This window comes from Lucilia cuprina, chromosome 3, assembly GCF_022045245.1.
Source record: "Lucilia cuprina isolate Lc7/37 chromosome 3, ASM2204524v1, whole genome shotgun sequence".
Lineage (NCBI taxonomy): Eukaryota > Metazoa > Arthropoda > Insecta > Diptera > Calliphoridae > Lucilia > Lucilia cuprina.
In genome coordinates, this window is record NC_060951.1 from 46,313 (window position 1) to 71,493 (window position 25,181).

The 25,181-nt window shown below is 25.4% G+C and overlaps 2 protein-coding genes across 51 annotated transcripts in view; one reads left to right on the forward strand and one right to left on the reverse strand.

The window, feature by feature from the left end:
• LOC111691070 overlaps positions 1 to 25,181 on the reverse strand; it is a 97,866-nt gene that overhangs the window by 37,606 nt on the left and 35,079 nt on the right. The window lies entirely within an intron of this gene.
• LOC111691071 (sodium channel protein para) overlaps positions 1 to 25,181 on the forward strand; it is a 59,809-nt gene that overhangs the window by 7,518 nt on the left and 27,110 nt on the right. For 16 of the 50 annotated variants that reach the window (XM_046946326.1, XM_046946317.1, XM_046946329.1 and 13 more), the window contains 15 exons: positions 555 to 717; positions 837 to 1,027; positions 3,615 to 3,647; positions 7,480 to 7,635; positions 8,058 to 8,263; positions 13,425 to 13,553; positions 14,397 to 14,488; positions 14,599 to 14,872; positions 14,980 to 15,289; positions 16,110 to 16,412; positions 19,120 to 19,182; positions 21,509 to 21,728; positions 21,786 to 22,000; positions 22,064 to 22,163; positions 22,399 to 22,467. In XM_046946326.1, coding sequence (XP_046802282.1) covers positions 878 to 1,027; positions 3,615 to 3,647; positions 7,480 to 7,635; positions 8,058 to 8,263; positions 13,425 to 13,553; positions 14,397 to 14,488; positions 14,599 to 14,872; positions 14,980 to 15,289; positions 16,110 to 16,412; positions 19,120 to 19,182; positions 21,509 to 21,728; positions 21,786 to 22,000; positions 22,064 to 22,163; positions 22,399 to 22,467 — 2,320 coding nt within the window. In that variant the 5' untranslated portion in view covers positions 555 to 717; positions 837 to 877. The other 34 variants (XM_046946334.1, XM_046946366.1, XM_046946338.1 and 31 more) reach the window with 7 other exon arrangements.

A 25,181-nucleotide genomic window follows, 5' to 3' on the forward strand; every position in this document is an offset into this window, starting at 1 on the left:
CTAATATGTATGTAATTTAATTTGAAAATTGTCGCGATATGCAACCATTAAATCGACATACCTTAACTGTTGAGTTGAGGCAAGTCGAAAATATTATAATGAAGATAATTTGAACATTTTTCTATTATTTATTAAAATGAAATTACTTCTCCCAGCAGTAATTAAACTATTAAACGCAACACACAAAGACTACATCCTTATATACAAACAGATACACATACATACTTAGTATGTAAATTATATGTATATGTGCAAGTTTGTGTGTTGAACAGATAAATTCATAAATTGCTTAGATATGCATACATTATATTCAATGAACACACATGCAGTATTTATTAGGAAAATACCCACTCACACTTAAAACCTAGCTAATATATCATTGCATACATACGTACAAACAAATATACTAACACACATCATAAGGATTATTTGCGTCAGTTAGTGGCCACAGAAATGAAAATATTTTTTTTATTTCTATATTTCGTTATCCTTACAGTTTTATACCATAAAAATGTGTATTAATATTTGTGTATTTTTTTATTGTTTATTTGCAGAATACGTGTCTGTGGCGGGCGCTTGTTTGAAGATGGCGCCTCGGATATAGTTGTAATTTTAATGTAGCAGGCGACATACATGTGCCTAATGTAAGTGTGCGTAGTACTAAATAAATAAGCAGTAGTTTTTGGTTTTTATTTTGTTGTTTTTTCTTTTGTACGAGTATGTATGAATGAATTATTTTTTTATGTATAATAATTATAATATATGTGATTGTGTCTTCGTATTAAATGGAAATTTGAAACAAAAATTTATAAAAAAAAAACAAACAAACAAAATAGGCCTTGGAAAACTGAGGCTCTCATCGTTGGCCGCATAGACAATGACAGAAGATTCCGACTCGATATCTGAGGAAGAACGTAGTTTGTTCCGTCCCTTCACCCGCGAATCATTGGTGCAAATAGAAAATCGTATCGCTGAACATGAAAAACAAAAGGAACTGGAAAGAAAGAGACTCGAAGGAGAGGCGCCGGTAAATATTACGAAACTAAAATTTATTTTCTTCTCTATTTATATCTTTGTGTTACAAAATTCAATCAGTGTGTGATCTGTTGTCCAATAAATGTATGCATATGTTTGTATGTATGTATGTTTGTTGTCTATTTTAAACAATAAACCTACAATCATACACATATGTATGTATATGGATACAGATTATAGCATACATATATGTTTATGTATATGTGTATTTCCTTTATTATTAACATTATTTTATAACTCTAACTCTCTAACAAATCGTATAACTATTAAATGTAAATGTGGAATGTTGGCCCAATCATTTTGTGGTTCTATTATACATACATATTATTATTGTAATATTTAACTACAAAAATGAGAAAGCTTTTAAATATTTTACCTTGCAAATTTCATTTTTTTCCAATTATCATCCTTTCTAACAGGCATTCATTTAATATGTATTTTTCCATCTCTAACATTCTTTCATACTAACATTGTAAAAATTTACTTATAACTTGTGTAACATAGATAAATATTTCGAATTGATATTTTTCTTCATAACTCTATAATTAACTATCATTTCAAGACCCCTTTAAAGAGAATCCCGTAGTAAATAGTTGTATATCTACTTACATACTTTTGTGTTTCATAGATCATAAATATTGTAATTAGTTTATATTATCTTAAAAAAATTCTTACATACAAAGTATACTGAACTACACACAATTAAGTGTACCGTTTATAAAGTGTATGATAAACTTAGTATAAGTTCTCTTAAGTTAATTATCTTTCAGTCAAAACGATTAACTCCATATTTCAAAAAATTAATACTATAATATGAAACTTGTTTAACACTATCTGATGAAATATTTAAATTTAGATGGAGAAAATCGTATTGTCATTTAAATAAGATATTTAGGTAAATTTTAATTATATTTTTTTCTTATTTTTTTTAATAGCTTTTTAATTGGTTGAAATGGAAATCTCTCTACGCCTACTTTAACTTTAGTAGTTACTATTACAAAGCAAATAAAATTTGCACCTTTTCTTATGATTCCTTTAAATGTTGTAATCTAAACTCTTTTTTAAAGTAAATATTTAAAATATTTGTAATATTTGGATTCCGATTTGGACTAATTTAAATTGTATATAATTAGGAGTCTCATATGTATGATATGAGTTTCAATCAACTGTTGCCTTATGTTGGAAAAGCAGTGTCATTGCTACTGACACTGCTTGAAAATGATTTGATCTATAGTTTATTTTACTCTTCACCAGCTACATTTCGATTTCAAAATTGACATAAATTCTTAATTAAAATCTTAAAGCAAATGTAGCATGATATATATAAATTAATACTTCTGAAAATCAAGCAACACTTCAGAATCCATTTTATTTACTTTTATTTGCAATTATTTATATTATTATTATTATTGTTAATTTTTTTCAAAAAATAATTCACAGATTACAATTCCTTTTTATAAATATTTGATGTTTTCTGATTGATTTAACATTGGCTTCATTAGAAAATAATTATATTGTCAAACTAATAAACTTGTATAAAAATATAGTTAGTTTTATTTTTTTAAGGCAAAAAATTATTTTGTTTTCAAATTAATATCAAGATTTATTTCCGGTATCGTTTATTTTTTTTCTTAATTATGTCCTTATTTTTCCTATATTTAACTTAAAAGTTTATGGTTTTAACTTAATTTTAATGAACATAGAGTAAGGTTTTTTGCAATTAGAAATGTTCTATATATAGAAATAACAAAACCCTGTAGGTATTCGAAACCACTATAATGTAAATACCAACAGTTTCATAAACCTAAATATCTCAATCTAATATGATAATATTTGCAGTTTAAAATAAATTATCAAAATCCATTTTTAAAATGAATCATTCTTGTTTACGCGCCATATGCTTTGTCATCTCTCCATTGTCGAACAAATAAAAAATTAACTGTTAAAATATCGATTTCTCATCCGTTATATTCAAAATATTTTTTTTAAAAGAAAAATATTGCGAATCTTTAATGCACATAACAAACAAAGAAACCAACAAACAGACAGATAAATTTGTGTTGTTTGTAAATATTTTTTCATGGATATTTACTACTATTTTTTCTTTTTTATTTTTATTTCTTTTTTCTCTCTTTCTCTTTTTCCCTTTATGGCGTGGATTATCTACATCTTACAACAACAATGAACAAAAAAATAAACAAACTAATAAATAAAAATCAATGAAAAACTTCAACTACTCGATTTACTTGCTAAATAAATTAAACTAACTTCTACTCAATGACTAAACATCTTGTTTGTATCCATAACCATCCGAACATCCAACTACCACCCATTTAAATATCCTTGTTTTTTTATGATGAAATCATTGTAAAAACTCTGTAATAAAAATTGGCGTTGGCAAAAAATAATAATAAAATAAAATATAAACGTCATATGCGTCATCACATTTGTTTTAATTTTCTTTGTTACATTGTTTTTTCTTTTTGTCTACATTTAAACCCATTTCGTGAAATGTTCACATTTCAAAACCCTTATCCAAACCTCCCTTGAAACACACTTTGTTATAAATCTTCTTTCAGCCGCAATATGGTCGCAAGAAAAAACAGAAAGAAGTAAGAGTTTTATTACAGCTGTAGCCAATTTTAAAGATTACTTATCCATGTTTAACTTTTTGTTTGTCCTGTCCCCAGAAATTATTCAAATATGTATAATTTTTTGCTTTAACTCATTCTTATTCTAACACTGTACTTACTTACGACTTCGCGTAACTCTTATTATTTAAATATTATTTTTTTTAAATCACTTAACAACAACTAAACTATGTACTTCTTTAACACTTTATACACTACTATTATATTCTCTACTCTTTTCAATTAAACTTAATTCAATTCAATTACTTATATAACATTATACGTATTATTTTGTTATTATTACATTTTTTTTTTTGTTATATTAAACACAAATAGTTTTTTGCCTCTAAAAAAGTATTGAATACATATTTATGTACATATATATATATGTGTGTGTATGTACTTGTAATGTGCTGTGCTTACAATATGCTTATACTTTTTCTCATTTTATGTATTTTGTTATTCTGTGTATGGAACAGTTAATGGTTTGAGTGAGATTAATGCATAACATTATATAATATCAAATTGAGTTTCTGAAGATCGCAAATATCTAGAGAATCCAAATATTGAATCATTTTATGAGACAAAAGAAAAAAAACTTGTTTTATTATTAAAAATGAAGAGTTAAATTGTAAAAAATGTAATGCAATCCTATAGATTGGACATCATACCCTCAAACACACTACTAATTAACTGATAAGTTTATCTATAATGAACTTGTGTTCAATGATATCGATATAAAAAGGGTGAATGTCAATAATTTATTGGTAACTGCTGATATACCATTAACTTTTCCAAATCTACTTAAAACTTTTATTTTGCAAATTAACAAATTAATAAAAAAAGTCTGAAGAAGCCAAACATAAATTACGATTAACATTTTTGTAATTCATTGGCGCGATGTTTGCAAACATTATTTAATGTTTCTTTATTTCCTGTTTTATACACTGTTAGTATATATAACACATACATAGATACATAATTAAACACAACACATATACATAATAACCACTTTAAAAAGTAGGTCGGGGAGCTCAATTTGCCAAAAAAAAAGATGTAAAAGTGGAGACCAATACAAAAAAAAGAAACACGAACACACACAAAATAAAGAAAACGAATAAGAAAAATACCCTAAAAACATTAAAGGAAATAGAGAAAAAAATATAACTTACATTACTTTTCCTTTTAATTTTTCTTTCTACTTATGAAAAGTTCTAAAATGAAAACAAAGAAAATTTGACTAGAGAGCAGTTTGTGTATGTATAAGTACTTTATACATATACAAAGTATATATATATATATATATATATATATATTTGTATGTATAATTATGTGCCCAAAATTTATACAAACACAAGATACAAAATGAAATATATACATGTTATACTTAGTTGTTATTGTTGCTGTTTTCTTTTCTCATAATTCTCATATTTTATTCCATGTTTATACAAGTATTGGTATTATTATTATTATTTAAACTAATTTAATAAATATGTTAACATTTACGTACATAAAAACGTACATGTGTATGTACGTAAATTGTTTTTTTTTTTTGGTTAGGGTCATGTTATTTTTGTATCACTATTTATTTCCGTTTCCTATAATAAGCTCAATATGCATAACAAACTAACTCACCGTTTAATATATATTGAGTGTGTGTGTGTCTGATTGAGTGTGTATGTGTGTATGTAAGTGTATACGTCCTTTACGCTGTAGTCTTGAATATTTTTATATGCAAGCTTGTGTTTTTTTTTCACTTTTAAAGAAACTACTTTATTCTAAAAATGTGATTAATACTTTTATGTTTTCGAAATTATTATTGTTTCTGTTTTTAAATTATTATTTTATTAAATATTTATATATAAACACTACAAAACATTACCACTTCTATAGGGTTCAAATCAAATACACTTTGTTAGAATAAATCTGAAACCTTTTCCAAAAATTTTGTTACGACATAATGTGTATATTCAACTCATTCATTTGCATATAACTTGTAAACTAAGATAATGACTATAGTTAGTTGTAGTTGCTTTTGGCAACGATTAGGCGTTAAGGTTTAGATTTTCTTTTGACCATACTATGCAGATGTCTGATGATTTTTTTGTCGACGTGTGAACACATTAAGAAGAGCCAAAATAAAACGAACACAATTTAACTCATACATAGCGATTGTATAAAAAAATCAACGATATTATGTATGAGATATTTAGATCATTGTACTGGTTCTACGTTCGGCATTCATTTTTAAATTATTTATTTTTCCGTTAATCACAGTGGGTAAAATAATTATAAAGTGAGTTTTTCTTTCACACAGAAGTAAGTGCTATGAGATTTTGTTTTTAACTTACAAACAATTTTTATTTGTAGTGCATTTATAATTCGAAAACAAATTGGTTACAGGTCATTTTCACAATAAAAAATTTGACCCCATATTCATAAATGCTAAATAAAGTTATTGATGGTTTATTATATGAATTTTGTATGGAAAATGTACGTAATAAACCTGAAATAAGCGATTAATAACTTTATGAATACGGGGCTTGGTATTTGGTCAGTAATGTTTACGAACAAAGGAACAATTATTAACAATTACAGTTGAAATGTTAATTTAGTGAAAGATTGTTTTCAGTGTATAAATACAAAATCTTTGAAAATATTGTTTTTAATCTTGATCATAGATATTAGATATTTATAAAAATTGTGAAAATGACTAAACAAAAGACAAATTCAACATATTTAGTTGTAGTTAATAGTATAGAAACCAAAAGCCCACATTTTTATACATTATTGTACACATTTTCAAGTGAAATTACACAAAAATATATTTAAACATTATTCACAAAACAAGTAAAATGTTTAATTTTTTCCTGTCTAGTAGATTTTTTCAATGACGGAACTTAAAAACAGAAATGTTCAAATATTCCAATATTTACTTTCTTTATCTTGATTTTGTCATTTGTCCAATGACCTGTAAAATAAATATACACATGTATATATAAATAGAACTTCATTTAAAGACAACGTCAGTTCGGCCCATACCCTTGGTTGTGCTACGAATATAATTAATATAGAATGTCAATTTCCAACTATATTCACAACAAATATTTTATATTTAAAAGGTCACGCAAAGACAAAAGTAATGTCTTTTTGACGAAGGGAGAAATTTACCACCATTATTATGGAAATTTCTTAAGTACAAATATCAATATTTTCTAATGACACTCAATGGGAGTGGTAGAAGTTACGCACATTGAAAATAATTTTTCTAAAAACAAAAAAAAATATGTGAAGTCAATTACTCTGTATTTGTTTATTGACATATTTACATGCTAACAAAAACTTTAAATTCAATTAATTAAAAACTATATTCTAATAAACTTTTAACGGAATTTATTTAGCAATTTAGCAAAACTTTTATTAAGGACCCTTTTCTTAAGCTTTCCTTTTTTTGTCCTAGAAAATGTGTACTTATAACTGCTTCATTATTAAATTTATTTTATTTTCTTCATATTTCTTAAAAATACTTTTTTTAATATTTTCTGCATTTAGCTTGTATAACAATGTTTTATTAATAACAACCTTTTATTATTTTCTTAATATTTTTAACCAAATTGTTACTCATTTAATGTAAAAAAAATATATATTTGAAAACTAACAAAACGAAACTTAATTCGTTAAAAAATCCATAATTTTTTTTTTTAATTTTTCCAACAAGATTAATTATTTTTGTTTGATTTTATTTTAAACAAACGGAAAACGGTTTAAGAGACATTTCAGTAATATTTAATTTTAATTTATAACTCAATACTAGATCCGATATGATGACGAGGACGAGGATGAAGGTCCACAACCGGATCCTACACTTGAACAGGGAGTGCCCTTACCTGTTCGACTGCAGGGCAGCTTCCCGCCGGAATTGGCCTCCACTCCTCTCGAGGATATCGATCCGTACTACAATAATATACTGGTAATGCAAAAATACTAAAATAAATAATTCCAAGTTAATGGAAGCACATGCTGTCAGTTTTGAATTTGTTTTGGTTTTTAATACGAATTATTTTAAGAAAAAATGTTAATGTTAAAAAAACAATTGTACAATTCACAATCGATGTCGTTATAAAAATTTTTTAATTCAAATTTTCTGAAAGACAAACAAAACAAGAATTAAAAATTACCACATACTACGATACAACCATACAACACCGCTTGTGAATTGTACATATGTATACATACATGCATAGGAATGTATATAAGTATTCATAAATTTAAGGTTATATGTTAATATTTATTCAAAACTGACCTACATATTCAAACTACTACATATATACATATATATTTAATCCTAATATTTACTAAAAAAATCTTTATATTTTTATATATTTTTTATAGACATTTGTAGTAGTAAGTAAAGGAAAAGATATTTTTCGGTTTTCTGCCTCAAAAGCAATGTGGTTGCTCGATCCATTTAATCCGATACGTCGTGTAGCCATTTATATTTTAGTACATCCTTTGTTTTCGTTATTCATTATCACCACTATCCTTGTTAATTGTATTTTAATGATAATGCCGACAACGCCCACGGTCGAATCTACAGAGTGAGTACTAATTGAACAATATTTTCTAGATACATATTTATTTCTTTATTATTAGTTTATTTAACAACAAACTATTTATTATCTATTGGTAGTTCTACTCCTTAATGTGTTTTATTTTAAACAATTTCTTTTTATAAGTTTTGTTTGGTTTATAACTTGTTTTCATTTAATTAAAAAAAATATTTATTTTGAAAAAATATATATATCTAAACAAATTCTATTTATTTTCCTCTATATAATCAGTACAAATACTTTATAATATATATTTAAAAACATACATATATGGTTTACTACATATATATATTCGTAAATGGTATTTTAGGCAAAGAAGACTTTTTTAATTCCAATATTTTTAACTGTTTTTTGTATTTAATGGTAAAACGAAAGTATAAATTTTTATATTTAAAATTTATTTATTCTTTTTAATAATAAGTACCTTTTTAATAAAACCACAAACCAGAAACAAACCAGAGTTAATTTAAAATGTTCTCAAATTGTATGAAAACGAGAGTAAATTGTTTTCAATTTTTACGAAAACATCTAAAGGTAAAAGACAAAGTAAAAACTTTTTTAAAAAATTAAACTAATAAGGTCATGCTTCTAGAGCTGGTGACACTCACACTAATACTTATGTAGTTTAACTGAGAAAATTTTCATTAAATTGAATAAATTTCGTGCTTATAAATCGTGCTTCAGATTCTTGTAAATTTTTTCATATGATTTTTAAATCAAACATTTCTGTAGTCATTCGAATAATTTTTGAAAAATTCATTATTATATATAACAAGAACATATTGTATATATGAAAATACATTGTTGTCAGAATGTCTGGTAATCATGAATTTAGATTGTTGATATCTTTTTTAGATTTTAGCAAAAGTTTTTATTGGAAACAATTAATTTTATTACAATAATAATTGAGTTGTTAAAAAACTGTTATCGATTTGATTTAAAGCATTATTTAGTGAAATAATGAGTAGGAAATAGAATAGACATGTTTAAGGTAAAAAGAATTTCATTCTCAAAAATTTAAAACAAAACATTTTTAATAAAAACTTTTTTTAGAAATTTAAATAAAAAACAATTTTGTCTATATTTCGTGTATAAAACAAAATATTATTATAAAAACTAATTTATAAAATTAATTTTAAAATTAACAAAAATCTTTGCATAAAAAAATGTTTCATTCATTTCACTTTATTTATTTTTAATTTTTATTTTACAATTAATTTAATTTTTCTGAAATTATTTTGTATTATACTAAAATATTTCGTAAATATAACGAAACAATTTCGTAATGCGAAACAATGTAGTAATTATTTAATGTAGGACATTTTCCTGTATATTAGGAATAAGTAAGGGCCTTTTAAAAATTTACTAAAATATTAGTTGAAATATTTTTTAATTTAAACTTCTGGCAACAATGTTTTTTATATTTTTTTAAATCATTAGCAAATACATGTACTAACTCTGTTAATAAATTGTAAAGTAAAATTACTAACTTAGTACAAATTGCGTCTGAGGTTTAAGAAATCATTGACTCTTCTCTAATTTAACTAAACTTAAGAGAAGAAAAAACTCATAAAAAACAATTATAAATATTAAATAAAAACTTAATAAGAATTACAATGGTTTGTTCCAATAGAGTTTTATTGACAAAATTATTAAACAAATTAGAGTGTGTTAAATAAAGTAGTATTTAGTTCATTTATTTATAATATTTTTGAAAAAAGAAAACAAAAATCTAGCAAAATACTTAAATTGTAGTAAAAATACTATAGTAATTAAGTACCTAAGTGTAGTTTTAGTTTAAAAACATGACATCATTTTCAGTAGAAACTTTTGTAAAAAATATGTATATTATACGAAATTGATAAGATTATTTATTATAGCTAAACATATAAATTTATTTATTTAGCTATATACAAAAATACAGATACATATATTTTTATACATATCTGGTAGTAAGTTGAAAATTAAAGCGATAAAAGCATTTTAAAAATTTCATTTGTATTTTAAATAATATTAATAAATCATACTCCCTAATAAATAGTTAATTAATGCTTTTATCCAGTTTTGTAGTTTATAAATTTAAATAAAATGTAAATTTTAAAAGTAATTAGCAAATAATGTGTATATCCCAGTTTGTATTGTAAATAACTAGAAATAATAGCCTCAAAATAGCAAAGCAAAAAAATGTTTAAATAATTAGTACCCAATTACAAGAACAACAAAAATAATAAAAAAAATTAAGAGAAACTGTCATTTTTTTAGCTGATATCAAAATTGTCAAGGTAGATTTGGTATCAGAAACAAGCACCCTGTAAAATTGAAGGCAAAAAAAAGTGAAAAGTAAAATTGGAAAATTCCAAAAAAAAAATCAATTAACAAGTTAATATTTTGTGGCTAAAATTTCTTATTATTGACTTTTAAAATACATTTTTATAGGAGTATATTGATTACGATTTACTATTATTATGTACTATTACTGTTAACTGTTATTCATAATTTTAAAATTCCTACCGTTGTGGTCAATTTATTTACATTTGCTATTTTTTATTATTGTTATTATTAAATACTTTACTAGTAATTTTAAATATTTATAAAATTTTATGCAGTTTGCCTGAATTAAAGTGTTCTTTGAGGTCTAGATCAAATACAAACGTATGGTAGAAATTATATTCTTTTATAATAAAAACAAAACAGAATAACCTACAAATCGGTTATGTACTTGAACAATTCAATTATTTAAGTTTAAACATAATAATACATATGCATATACATATACATAAACAATCGTACATAACCTTTTCTACATGTCCTTTAACGGTACTTACTACTTTTACGTAAATACGGTTACATATACATACATACACTGCAAGTAATCCATGCTTATGTTTAAGAAAACAAATTTCGTAATATTTATAAAACAAATTCATGCATAATACGAAATATTATTAATAAAATCCTTTTCTAATTTTATGAAAGTACAAAAACCTTTTGTAAGTAGTATTTCTTTAAAAAATTATTTTGTATTTTATACAAAAATATTTTGTATATATTACGACACCATTTGTAAGACGAAACCAAAAAGAAGTTCGTACAATGTACGATATTTTTATCGTATATATATAATAGGCATAGATTATTTTCAGTGTATACAAAGAACTATAGAGAGTAAAAGGGTGTCACATGAATAAAAGATTGTACAAATATCTTAATTGCATATTATTTGTTGTTGCTGTATGTCTCTGAAGTAGATTCTACACATGTGTGTACTATTGGATTCGAAAGCAAACATTTTATTATTTTAAAATCCATAAAACAAATTGTTTTATTTTTTTGTTTTAGTGGATATAGTATCAGCTTCTTTCCACTATTTGTGGTTTAAATATATTTGATTTAAAAAAAAAAACTGTCTATCTTAAAGGATACTTGTAGGGGAAGATGAAAAATGTCCAAAATATTGTAGACAATAAAAAATTGTAAAAGTCATTATATACAAAAAGACAAATATGTTTACGTGAATGGATCAGGTTCATGAAAACAAAGTTTGTAATATTTAAGCATAATGATAGATTTCTATATAATGGCTTATAAGAGTCATTCTCCAAGAATCACATGGAAATTCCTGGAAAAATTAAATATTAAAATTATGAAGAAAAAAATATAACATTGAAGTAAAACAAACGATTTCAAAACAATCAATGCAATCCTCATACATACATATATATGTATATGTATACAAAACCATTGTATAAGTTGTACAAATTCGTATGTGTGTGTGTGTTAGAATGTCGATTTGAACTTATATACATGTATGTCAATGAAAATGCTTGAAAGGAAAGGAACTGAAAAATGTAGGTTATGTGCATCACTTTCAAGTGTTCATGGTAGAAATGCACGACGACAATGACATAGTCCGTTAGACAACTTTTATACATTCATACTTTCATAGTATGTATCGATAGACATCATATTACGTGGGTCACAACAAAAGTTTTATCGTTATAAAGGGCTTAAAGATAGTTTTTAAATTGATCACTTTTTTTAAGCTTGTCATATGGTCTCCCCGGTATGTGAACACGTTAAGAAATTTTGACCACTTAGTCGTATCGATTGTTCATCATAACGCCACTTTAGTTCAACAACTAAATGCGTGCTCAGTAATCTAATTCAGTCAGTCTTATGTTAAGAATGATATATATCCACTCGGAGACCATAAGGTCCATCAATCAATGTTAAATACAATATTGTAGTCAATTTGTTTAAGCCCTCATTACATCTGTTTTTACTAAATATAATTAAAATATTTTTAAATTTTGTTGTCATGTTAAAACTGCAGAAACAATCGGTCAGACCAACAACGTACTACAGTTGTGGATAAATAAATGGATTGATGGATGGGTGGGTCATCATCCTTGTATATGTGTGGGTTAGAAATGTTAATTTGCTCTTTTTTTGCAAATAAAATATCATAAGAGTTATAATCATACATAATATTATCATACAGACATATTTTTGAAGGCCACCATGTCCTCAATATGCAATAAATAAAGGGAGAAGATTTAAGAAGAGCGAAGTAAAAAAAACACCCACGTATCTATACAAAGAAATAACTAATATTTAATATCTGCTCTTATACGTACAAATGTGCATATGTATGTGGTCATTACGATATCTAATCTAAGGATTCAATTTTTATATTTCAATACATTTCTCATATTGAAAATGCATTTGGTTTTAAATCTAAGTTAGCGAATTTGAAATCATTCGTCCACATTTTTTAGTTTGAATCGTTTTCTTCTAACCATAAGTTTACTTGTTAAGTATTTAGTGTTTAAAAAAGTTAAATTTTGATTGAAAGTTTATTTTAAATATTTCTAGTAGGTTAAGTACGAACAATTTTTTTCTTATATAAATGCGTATTAAAAATAAAAAAAGAATTATTAATACAAATTCAAGTTGAAATTGAAATTTCGTCCGGTATAAATAAATATTTTTGTTTTCAAATTAAATTGATTTAAATCGAATTTGTTTTAGTTTGTTGGTTTTTTTCTAAACATCTGAGTACAATTATTTTTTCTAACTTATAATTTGTTTATAATTTATGTGTTATTGTATGTAAAAAAAAAACAACGATTACAAAATTCGTTTTTAGGGTGATATTCACCGGAATCTACACATTTGAATCAGCTGTTAAAGTGATGGCACGAGGTTTCATTTTATGCCCGTTTACGTATCTTAGAGATGCATGGAATTGGCTGGACTTCGTAGTAATAGCTTTAGCGTGAGTTTTATTATTATTATTTTAAATGTTTATATTATCAACACCGAGAGATATTTCATTTTCTTTATCATTTTTAAACATTTTACAAAAATCTTAATTGAGAATATTTAAAACAAAACAAAAAAAAAATACAATTAATCTAGTTAATTATTTGTGTTCAAATTAAAAAGAAATATATATTTTTTGTTATTTTCTGTTTCTTTTCAACAAAATGTTCATAAATTTGCCAAAGTAATTTTAATTGTAAACACTCCTAAATTTATATATAGAAAAAGATATACTCCTTTAATTTCGTATCCCCCTTCCTCACCCTCTAATTAAAACATTGAACAGACAGTCGTATATAATAATCATTAGTTTTCTAAATGTATTTAATTAATGAGAATTTATTAAAAAAAGGAATAATTATTATTATTATATACCAAAAGTAGTTTTTGTTTTTTTAATTTGTATTTGAAGAAATGATAAATAATGGCTCATATATAATCATACAAATATTTATCTCAATATAAATCATAGAAAATGTATTATTTTCTTCTTTATTTTTCATTTTTGTTTTTGCTCAATTTAATAATGAAAAATGCATATTTTCATTTTCGTTTAAAATTCTTTAACAAAAAGTGAAACGTTTAAATTGCTTAATTATAAAATGTTTAAAACTGAAAAACTCATCTAGATGCGTGTTCACTTTTTGAATGAAATTAAAATATTAATCGAAAAAAAACTCATAATTTTTGCAAATAAAATCAATTCAAATTGTACATAATTATTGAAATTTACATATAAATATTTTTTATTTTCTTTAAATAACAACAACAACTACGACCAAAACTAACGATTTAGTTATGTGACCATGGGTATAGATTTAGGTAATCTCGCAGCTTTGAGAACTTTTAGGGTACTGCGAGCTCTTAAAACCGTAGCCATTGTGCCAGGTAAAGTTTTGAAATAATTGTTCCGTTTAAATCTCTATATAAATAAGAGCACTTTCTATGCATCATCATGTTGGAGAAGAGATATTAATGTGTTCACAACTATTTGATAGGTCTGAAAACCATCGTCGGTGCTGTCATTGAATCTGTAAAAAATCTACGCGATGTGATAATTTTGACAATGTTCTCCCTGTCGGTGTTTGCGCTGATGGGCCTACAAATTTATATGGGTGTTCTAACACAAAAGTGCATTAAAAGATTTCCCCTTGATGGGAGCTGGGGTAATTTGACGGACGAGAACTGGAAGCTTCACAATGAAAACGTCTCCAATTGGTACACAGAGGATGGTATAGCATATCCGCTGTGTGGTAATATATCTGGAGCGGGGTATGTTTAAACTGAAGATTTGAGAAATTTATTTGTTGTAAATTATGTGGCAGATACTAACTGATTGTGTTTGTATTTGTGTTTTTGTTTCTGTTCTGTGCTGCCAGGCAATGTGGAGAAGATTATGTGTGTCTGCAGGGCTTTGGTCCGAACCCGAATTATGGTTACACTAGTTTCGATTCGTTCGGTTGGGCTTTCCTGTCTGCCTTTCGTCTAATGACCCAGGACTTTTGGGAGGATTTGTACCAGCTCGTTTTGAGAGCTGCCGGTCCCTGGCACATGTTGTTTTTTATAGTCATCATCTTCCTAGGTTCATTCTATCTTGTGAATTTGATTTTGGCCATTGTTGCCATGTCTTATGACGAATTGCAAAAGAAGGCCGAAGAAGAAGAGGCTGCTGAAGAGGAGGCCATACGTGTAAGTACTTTGTTTTTAGTCGGTTTCAGATATTATCAATTTCCAATTTTGGTTTGGTCTGTGCAAAATTCGAATTGAAAATATTTGAATTACCGATTTGAATTTCAGTTTAATTTGACTCGAATTTAGAGAGTTCGTTCTTGCCTTGAATTTCAATTTGATTGATGTCTAATTACGTTTAAACTAAAACGAAAATTAAAACAAACAAACATTTCAAATTGAGAATAACAATCAAATAATCAAAATGTATTCTGAACACAAACGTTCATCTTCTTCTTCTCAATAAATGTTTTGTTTTAATTTTCTTTTAGTTTTTGTTTATATAATAATTTAATTACTGTTGTTATTATTATAATTATTATTATCATAATTATTAATACATTTTATAAAATTCAATTATTCTTTTGCCTTTATTAAACATGTCTTTTAGCGTGTATTTTTATGACATTCGAATATTTTATGCCAAATGGTTATTTTAATACATTTTCATTTTTAATAGAACAGAAATTATTTATTAGAAACCAAAAATATGGAAGGCTGTTGTCGATAAAACAGAAAAACAATTTTTCATTATTTTTTTTTTTTTCATTTGGAATGGCTGAATTATTTGAAAAGCAACCAATCGAGTGCCAAACAATAATTTTGTTACATTGCTTCAAGTTTGATAAAATATACTAACAAAAAAATACAAAAAAAAAATAAGTAAAAGCAGTTAAATGTTGTTGCGTTCTTTGAAAGAAATAATTAACAATAAATAGAAATAAAATTTACTAATGGAAAATTATCATTTGGTTTTCTTGTGATTAATATATTATTATAGGAAGCAGAGGAGGCGGCGGCGGCTAAAGCGGCTAAACTGGAGGAAAGGGCCAATGCGGCAGCTCAAGCAGCTCAGGATGCAGCTGATGCCGCCGAGGCAGCACTGCACCCCGAGATGGCCAAGAGTCCGACATACTCTTGCATTAGCTATGAACTGTTCGTTGGCGGCGAAAAAGGCAATGACGACAACAACAAAGAGAAAATGTCCATACGCAGCGTCGAAGTGGAATCGGAGTCGGTGAGCGTTATACAAAGACAACCAGCACCTACAGCACACGCAACTAAAGTCCGTAAAGTTAGTACGGTAAGTACAACGCAGCTGGCTAATGTGCTTTCAAGTTCCTCTTTTCTTTCTATCTCCCTCTATCTACTATCTATTTGTCTGTCTATCTCTCAATTGCGAATTGTTTTGAAAATTTTCGTTTAAACTCTTTTTCAGTTTCCGTCTCTTGATTTGACTCTTAGTTTACAAGAATTTAAACATATTTTATTTTCCTTTATTTTCTAATTTTTTTCAACATTTTCATTTAAGTTTTGGGATTTATTTTTGGGGAAAAATTTAATTTTACTTAAAAGTTTTACGTAGATTTTATAACTTAAATAAAAATTCCTACAAATATATACGTTTCTTATTATTATTTCTTTTCCTTTTTTGAATAGAAATGCCCTTGAATGTCGCATGTTTGTTGTAAAATATTAAATTTACATTCTAATGAATTCGGCCATACTTTAGGTTGAAACCTAATACAAAAGTAGATTTGTGGTTTTCTAAAACAATTCTAAATTGTGGAGCTTTTTGTAAATCCTTTAAAAATGTGGGACATGCAATACTAAAAATTTTTGTAATACAGGTGCATTGTTGTTTACCTAGGCAAAGTTTGGATTCAAAAAAGAAATTTCTTCTTTAAGGTTTTCAGAAATTCATTTAATAAAAATATTTTTATAATTGAATATTTTTACATAATAGTCGTCAAGAATATGTTAAAAAAAACTAAAATAATTTAAAATCGAGTCTATATAACCAGATAATGTTCTTAGAATATTTTTCATAATATTGAAAATTATAAAAGAAAAATCAAGATTAAAAATTGTTCGGTTCCACAATAAAAACCACATAGAAATATTACTAAAAATATATTTAATTTGTAGCATGCTGTTTGAATTATTTAAAATTATATTTTGAGTTGTTGTAGTAAATTTTTAAAGCCTAAATACTTTCAACTGTTAAACTTTTGCTTTGCCAGCTTAGTTTTTGATTTTTAGTTTTAAGCACTTTAAAGTTTTCTTTTATAAGAATGGAGATGTCTTGCGACTAATATACAATATCAATAATATACATAAATATTATAAAAAAAAGCATGAGTGCATTTATGTAATTGGCTAAAATGCATTTCATATCATGAAATAAGTTTTAACTAATACTTTAACTTAATAACTACAAAAATATTTTAATATTTTTCAAGTTAGTCAATTTTAATTGAGGGTTTTTTATTTATTTTTTTGTCATTATAATTTATTTCAATAACAATTATTTATGTAAACGATACAAGCACGCAGCAGCTCCGGCTACACTTAAACAATAGTTAAACTAAGCTTAAACACAAGCTGCGTTAAACTTTCAAAGAACTACACTTTGTTTTCAAGTCTATTAGAGGGACATTTAATTTCCAATATTGAAACGAAATTTTTGCGTTGAATACTAAGCAAAGACCTAAATGAAATAATACAAATATTTAATAATAATTAAAAAAAATATACATACATATTTAATAAAAAATTATGTTATTATTTATTTGTTTATTGTTCGTTTTGTTTATTTATTAAGTTCTAATGCCTTGCCTTCCAAAATGCCTGTTATTTCATATAATTATACTACAAATTGGCTTTAAAATTTTTTCTAAGTAGTTTCCAAAAGCCCTATTTCACTAGATGAGCTCTAAAAAAAGCTAATTTGTAATTAAAAACAATTGTATAAATTTTTAAAATTCTGAATTACAAATTGGCTTTGCTCCAACGTTGCTCAGGTAGGTTTTAAAATAGACTTACAAATACATAAAAATATTATAAAAAACAAATTGGCTTAAGAATAGAACTTGATTCTATTTTATTAGAAAATTTTCAAAATATTAAAATACACATTTGTACAATACCCGAATTATAGAACGCAGATACATATATTTTAAGCAAAAAGGAGTGTAATTTTGTTTTGTAGGCAGAACTAGACTAAACATAGGACTCAGCAAATTTTGTTGCAATAATTAAGAAGTAATCTTAGTTCTTGTGCAGATTTTGTGTAGAATTATGTTAAGTTAGTTCTGGCTTTATTCTTATTCTTTTCAATGACAATAATTTGAATAGTAAAAAAAATAATTCGTTACTAAATAACTTTATGGATGATGTACAATATTTAACTTCGAATTCGCTTTATTCTCACAAAAGTTGCCGGAGAGAATTTAGCTTATTTTCATTTTTAAATTTCGTTTTTTTTTAAGATAAAAATCATACCACATGGTTGAATTATTGTACATTATTTATTTACTATTCAATTACATAACGTTGTTGTTTTACAAATGATTAATATTTAAATTTAACATTTAGTTCTGTTAGTAGTCTCCTTTTGAAATTCCCCCCAGTAGCTGTAATTAGTATTACGTTTTTTTTATTTATTTTTAAGTAAAACTGTTGTTTAACTAGTTAACTGTAGTTTAATAAAGTTAATATTTTAGTTTGTTAAAAAGTAAGAAAATTTAAATCACACCCTGATAAAAATAAACAAATTTAAATCAAAATGTTGTAAAAAAGAATAACTAAAACTCACATTTTTCGAAATTTGTTTCCCTTCTTTAGAAAACCAATACTCACCCTACACATTTTACGTTTTTCTAGTAATAATTTAAGATTTACATACAACAAAAGATCTATGATTTGAATTTATTATTTTATTTTTTCTTCTTCTATATATTCTTTTTTGTGGAATTTTTGTTTTTGAAACAAAAAAATAAAATACTTAGACTTCCTTATCCTTACCTGGTTCACCATTTAACATACGCCGGGGATCACGTAGTTCACACAAGGTAAGATAAATATTACATTCCAAGTAATAATAAACTACATACACATTCAAACACACACACCAAAAAATAAAACAGAGAAAACAAAACAAAATCAATTCAAAACATAATTTGCACACTTGCTGACAGCCTCAGCTCTTTAAAACCGTTTAATATTTTATATTTATATGAAAATAAATAAAAAAATAATTAAAAAAACACACTTAGGGTTGTCATTCATTTAAAACAATTCACTCATTTACTGCTGCACAAACGTCATATCACATCGTAATCATTCATTTAGAAAAAGAAAACGAGATTTAACTAAATAAGAGGAACCGAGCAATTTTACAATGATTTCTTTAATAATATTTATCATATTCACAACCCTTGTGTATTTATCGTGTGTATTAGTTTACACATGTGTAAAAATTTTCTTTATGTTAATTTTTCATATGTTTATTTATTTCGCATTTAATATCAAGCTAACATTCCCATGTGAATGCCGAATTTTTAAGATGATAAAACAGAAGATCAATAAATAAATATTGAAAATGTTTTTTCTTTTCTTTTTCTTGATTGAATGGCACAAGCAGATATCAAAATTCTGTATTTTAATAAACGATACACTATACAAGATCAGTTGCGAATTGGACAATTAAATAATATTCCAAATTAAATTACTAATAATTTCCAAAATAGTTTGATGTTTTAAATTCGGTTGAAAATACTTGGGTTATTTCTCTGATATGACAAATTCAATTTTATCTAAAGAAATATACATAGTTTTTAAATATTTATAAATATATAAGATCCTAAAGAAATAATAAACGGGTCCCTTTAAGTGTACATACATACATATACTTGGGTTATTTCTCTGATATGACAAATTCAATTTCATCTAAAGAAATATACATAGTTTTTAAATATTTATAAATATATAAGATCCTAAAGAAATAATAAACGGGTCCCTTTAAGTGTACATACATACATATGTATGGTGAAATACAATCTCCCTCTGAACCAACACAATTGTAAGTTACAGTAAATAAATTAAATTACTGAGGTCCCAATTGCAATTGTCACAAGCCCTCCTCATTTAGATAAGATCTCTTTCGTTCGCTATTATTTTCATATTTTCATTCATAGATCATGATCATGAATCCGCATAAAATATATGATGATATTATTATAATTATTTTAAAAATTTCCCTATTTTTTAACTGATCGCTAATACAAGAGTAAATGTGTAATCGATAACTTCTTCTATTCTGACTTCTGACATGTTCCTTTAATGGTCAAGTACTTTAACTATATTTTAAACATACTTTTCATATACATGTGTCCTTACACATTCGTATATGTATGTGCATATGTACAATATGTATGTACTCGTTTAGTCTAATTATGAATATATAATTAATCTGGAATTGTATTTTATTTAAAACATTTATAAGTAAACTAAAACAAAAACAATGAAATCACTTTAAATGTTTTAGTTTTTGGTATCAGTTTTATTTTTGATTTCTCTATTTTTTCTTTCTATAAACTCCCGCACTTTTATTATTATAATTAATTTATATTGAAACTTCTCTTTTCTAATCTATCTAATATCTATTAAATATTCCTCGTAAACATACATAATGTGTATTGTTAACCTATGAAATGTATTTATAATTAATTTGTTATCTATCTATCTACTTCTTTGAACATTTATTTATTTCTATTTTTTTTTGTTTTTAATTTTTCAAATACACGTCGTGTTTTTATCTTTTTGTGCGAGTATATTTTTGTTAAAAGTTTACGAAACTTTAATTTTATTATGTAAAGAAATATCATGTGTATTATTTATTTTGAAAATTGTTTATGTTCAATATGAATTTTTAGCATACGTTGTCTGTCTACATATAAAATATTTGAAATAAAAATTGAAAAGAAAATTATGAAATTCTTTAAACATCAGTGTGCTTATTTTCTGTTGTTCATACGTAATACAATGAAATAGTACATTTTTTAATTTAAATTAATTAATTTCCTTAATTTTTTTCATTCACTTAAATGGATTTTAGAAATACCTATTTTTTTATTTTGTTTTAAGTTTAAATTCATTATTATTTCAATTAAATCATGGCTCTAATATTTTGTTTGGTTTTTTGTATTCCATAATACAACAAAAACAAACAATTCAAAATATGATTTAAATAAGTTAAAAAATAAAATAAAAACCACTACAACAAAATAAAATAAAAATCAATTCAATTCTTATATAATATTATAAATATAAATCATCATAATATTTTTGCCACTATTCACCACTTGTTCTACCCTAAATGTGTGTTAAAATGTAAAGCAACTACTAACGAAAAGTTCAAATAAAAAAACACCTCAGTATACAATACGAAATGGGCGTGGACGTTTTGGTATACCGGGTAGTGATCGCAAGCCTTTGGTTTTGTCAACATATCAGGATGCCCAGCAACATTTGCCATATGCTGATGACTCGAATGCCGTGACACCCATGTCCGAAGAGAATGGTGCCATTATAGTACCGGTTTACTATTGTAATTTAGGTAAGATCGAGCGTACATCTTTCTTTCTTCTTTCTAACATTTGTTTAAATCCCAAAGGTTCTAGACATTCCTCATATACCTCGCATCAATCAAGAATCTCGTATACATCACATGGAGATCTATTGGGTGGCATGGCAGCTATGGGAGCCAGCACAATGACAAAAGAAAGTAAACTGCGTAGCCGCAATACCCGCAATCAGTCTATAGGTGCCTCAAATGGTGGTACTCAATATGTGGATAATAATCACAAAGAGCACCATCAGCGTGAATATGTAAGTCTAGTTAATGTAAAGTAATATTTGGAGAATTTAAATTATTGTTTTTTCTTTTAAAAGGAAATGGGTCAGGAGTACACAGATGAATCTGGCAAGATTAAACACCACGACAATCCTTTTATCGAGCCCGTCCAAACTCAAACAGTGGTAGACATGAAAGGTTAAAATTTATATATTTATATTTCATATCCCCCTTGGTCAGGTCTTCAAGGCGTTTATAGAGAACTATTTAACTGAATAAGACAGATAAAATGTTGTTTTTACTTAAAATAACTGACATCAGATATGGAATTTGACAAATTGTAAAATGTTTTGAAGTCATTGACCATCACAATTTCTATATTACCATTTATATAACTAAAATACTAATTTTATATCTATTTTTCTTTGATTAGATGTAATGGTCCTAAATGATATAATCGAACAAGCCGCTGGTCGGCATAGTCGTGCTAGTGACCGAGGTGGTAAGTTTTATTTGTTGAATTTTGTTAAAAATAACATATTGTTGCTTTTTATTTGTTTTATATTGTTATATGTCTTTATATTTTTATTTAATATATATTTATATTTTATTAATTGTATGTCTTAAAAAAAACTAATTACGAAGTTATAATTCGCCAGTAATTTTCTGTTGTAAATACAAATTGTTTTTAGTTATCATTATTTTTTGTTTTGATTAATTCACTTTTTAACAAAACAAAAAAATAAATATTTATATATACAAGTATAATATTTACTAGTCATTGGTCTTTGTTGTAAATATTTAATAATTTTTGTATTTGAAAATGTGTTGCCAATACTTCTAAATAATAAATATATTTATTTAATTTTTATTTAACAAAATTTGCTAAAAAGAAAAACAAATTAACAAAATTCGTTTTATGACATGATTAAAAATGCATTGGAATGTATATACATAAAAGTAATATTTAATTTTTCGATATTATAATTTGTAAATATTACTTCATTTCTCCTAAAGCTTGATTTATTTAAAAAATTTAACAAAATTTTAATAAAATTCACGTGTTAGGAATGAATTTTTTTTTTGTTTTTATGTTTTACAACTGTTTGCGTATTTCATTTAATTGTTTATTTTGAAAAATATTAAACGTGATTTTCTCTAATCCAAATTTGACTCTAAGAATAATAAATATAAGTTTATTTTACAATTAAATTATTGTTTCGTTTTCCAGTCCACATTTTCATTTATTTTCTTTTAATTATATTTTGTATACTTAATTTACTGCAAAGAAAGAATTTGTATATTTCTTTTGAAGTAAAATCCAATACCTTGAAAAAATGTAACAACATATTTTTTCCAAGTATTGTCAGAAGATGTAATTAAATAAAGGCATGCCAATTTTTGTTATTATTTTTATGAATTATCTATCTTAAATTATCTATTATCTTTTCCAACATTTTAAAATTTAATACCTAATTCTCTTTTTCTATATTTTTAGTTTATTTTTCTTAAGCCTTTACAACTTTAACTAATTTTATTATTATTCCCCCTTTTTAAAATGACTTCTTTGACTCGTCCATTTTTTGCCTTAAATGGTAATGCTAAACTAAATAAAAAAAAACAAAAGAAATACTCCATTTTAAAAATAAAAAACTGAATTTGATAACTTCATAACAAAACACATATGCTCACATACTGCCTACAAAATAAATTCAAATCAAATTTACTTCACTACTCGTACTTAAAGCTATTCAATTCAACTCAATTCTATTTACAACTAAGTATCCATCATAAATTATCGCTAATTATCTAAATAATTAACTCAAACACTAAAATAACATTTACATAAATATATTTTCTATTTTTCTTACTTCATTCAAATCAGTAGTTTAATTTAAAAACACCTAAACAAAACAAAAGCTCTTAACTCAGCCAAAGCTAAGCAAACTTAATGAAAGCTTTAAAGCCAAAAATATTAATAATGCACCTGCTTTAAGCAGTACAACAAATCATTCAAATAGTAAACTACTTACTACAATACAATTAATTAAATCAACATTTTATGAAAAAAAAAAAACAAACTTGCAGTTTATCATTTATCAATCACCTTTAAAGCTCGTTTTTTTCCTAAAAACTTTTAAGCTTTACTTTTTAATCTTAAACTCTAAATCTCAATATAACATTTAAAATCCCCGTTTTATTTATTGATTATTGTTACTATTATTGTTAATTTTTTGATTTAGTTCTAATTAAGTAAAACAAATTCAAAAACGAAACTACATATTTTAAATTTATTTAACTGATTATATGTTGTTGTTTGTTTCTTTTTCTTAAATATATTTAAGAAAGTAGTCGAATAATAATTAGTTGCATGAGTTTTTTTCTTTAAAATTTTTTAGCATTTAAAAAAAAATTGTTATAGAAATCATACATTTGTTTAAACAATTGTTGAAATCGCATGCTTTAGTTTACGTTAAACGTAGATAAAACAAATTTATGACTTTCACATACGAATATCTCAATTTATTGCGATTCTTAAAATTGGATATTAGATTATAGTGAGCAAACAAAATACATTGAGTACGTTTAACAATAGACCCCAAAGACTACGAATTTGAATATTCTAGATAGTTTTGACTATGATATTGCTGCAGAATATAGCAATTATTATTAACATTGACGATAATATACTTATATACATATAATTCGAATATAGCTGGTAGCTGGTACTTTCCTTATTACAAGCTACTTACGCTTTATTCTTTAATTATCAAAATTTGAAAAAAATACAAAACCCAGAAACCAAAATATACATATATCCGAACATGGCCTCAGACTTTATACATCACATCAGGTGTACTAAATATCGTGTCATGAACTTTAAAAGGTTTAGCCATTGTTATATCTTCTTGTTTCTTCGAGATATCATAACTTGACATTTGAAACTACTATAAATTCCGAAAAAAATCTATTGGCTTTTATTTTACTACCAAAATTTCAACTTACAATAACTCAGCAAAGACAAAAGCAATTTTCAAGCAATTGTCGCTCATATAAAGCGTTTTAAATATGACCAAAAAACTTTTATTTTGCTAATTTCATGTCACGATATCTAGAAAACCTTAAAACTTTATTGACCTTTATTATTCACACGAAATATGTGCAATAGCAATCCACTGAATGACAATTGTCAGTCGATTAAGCCGCTGTTACAAT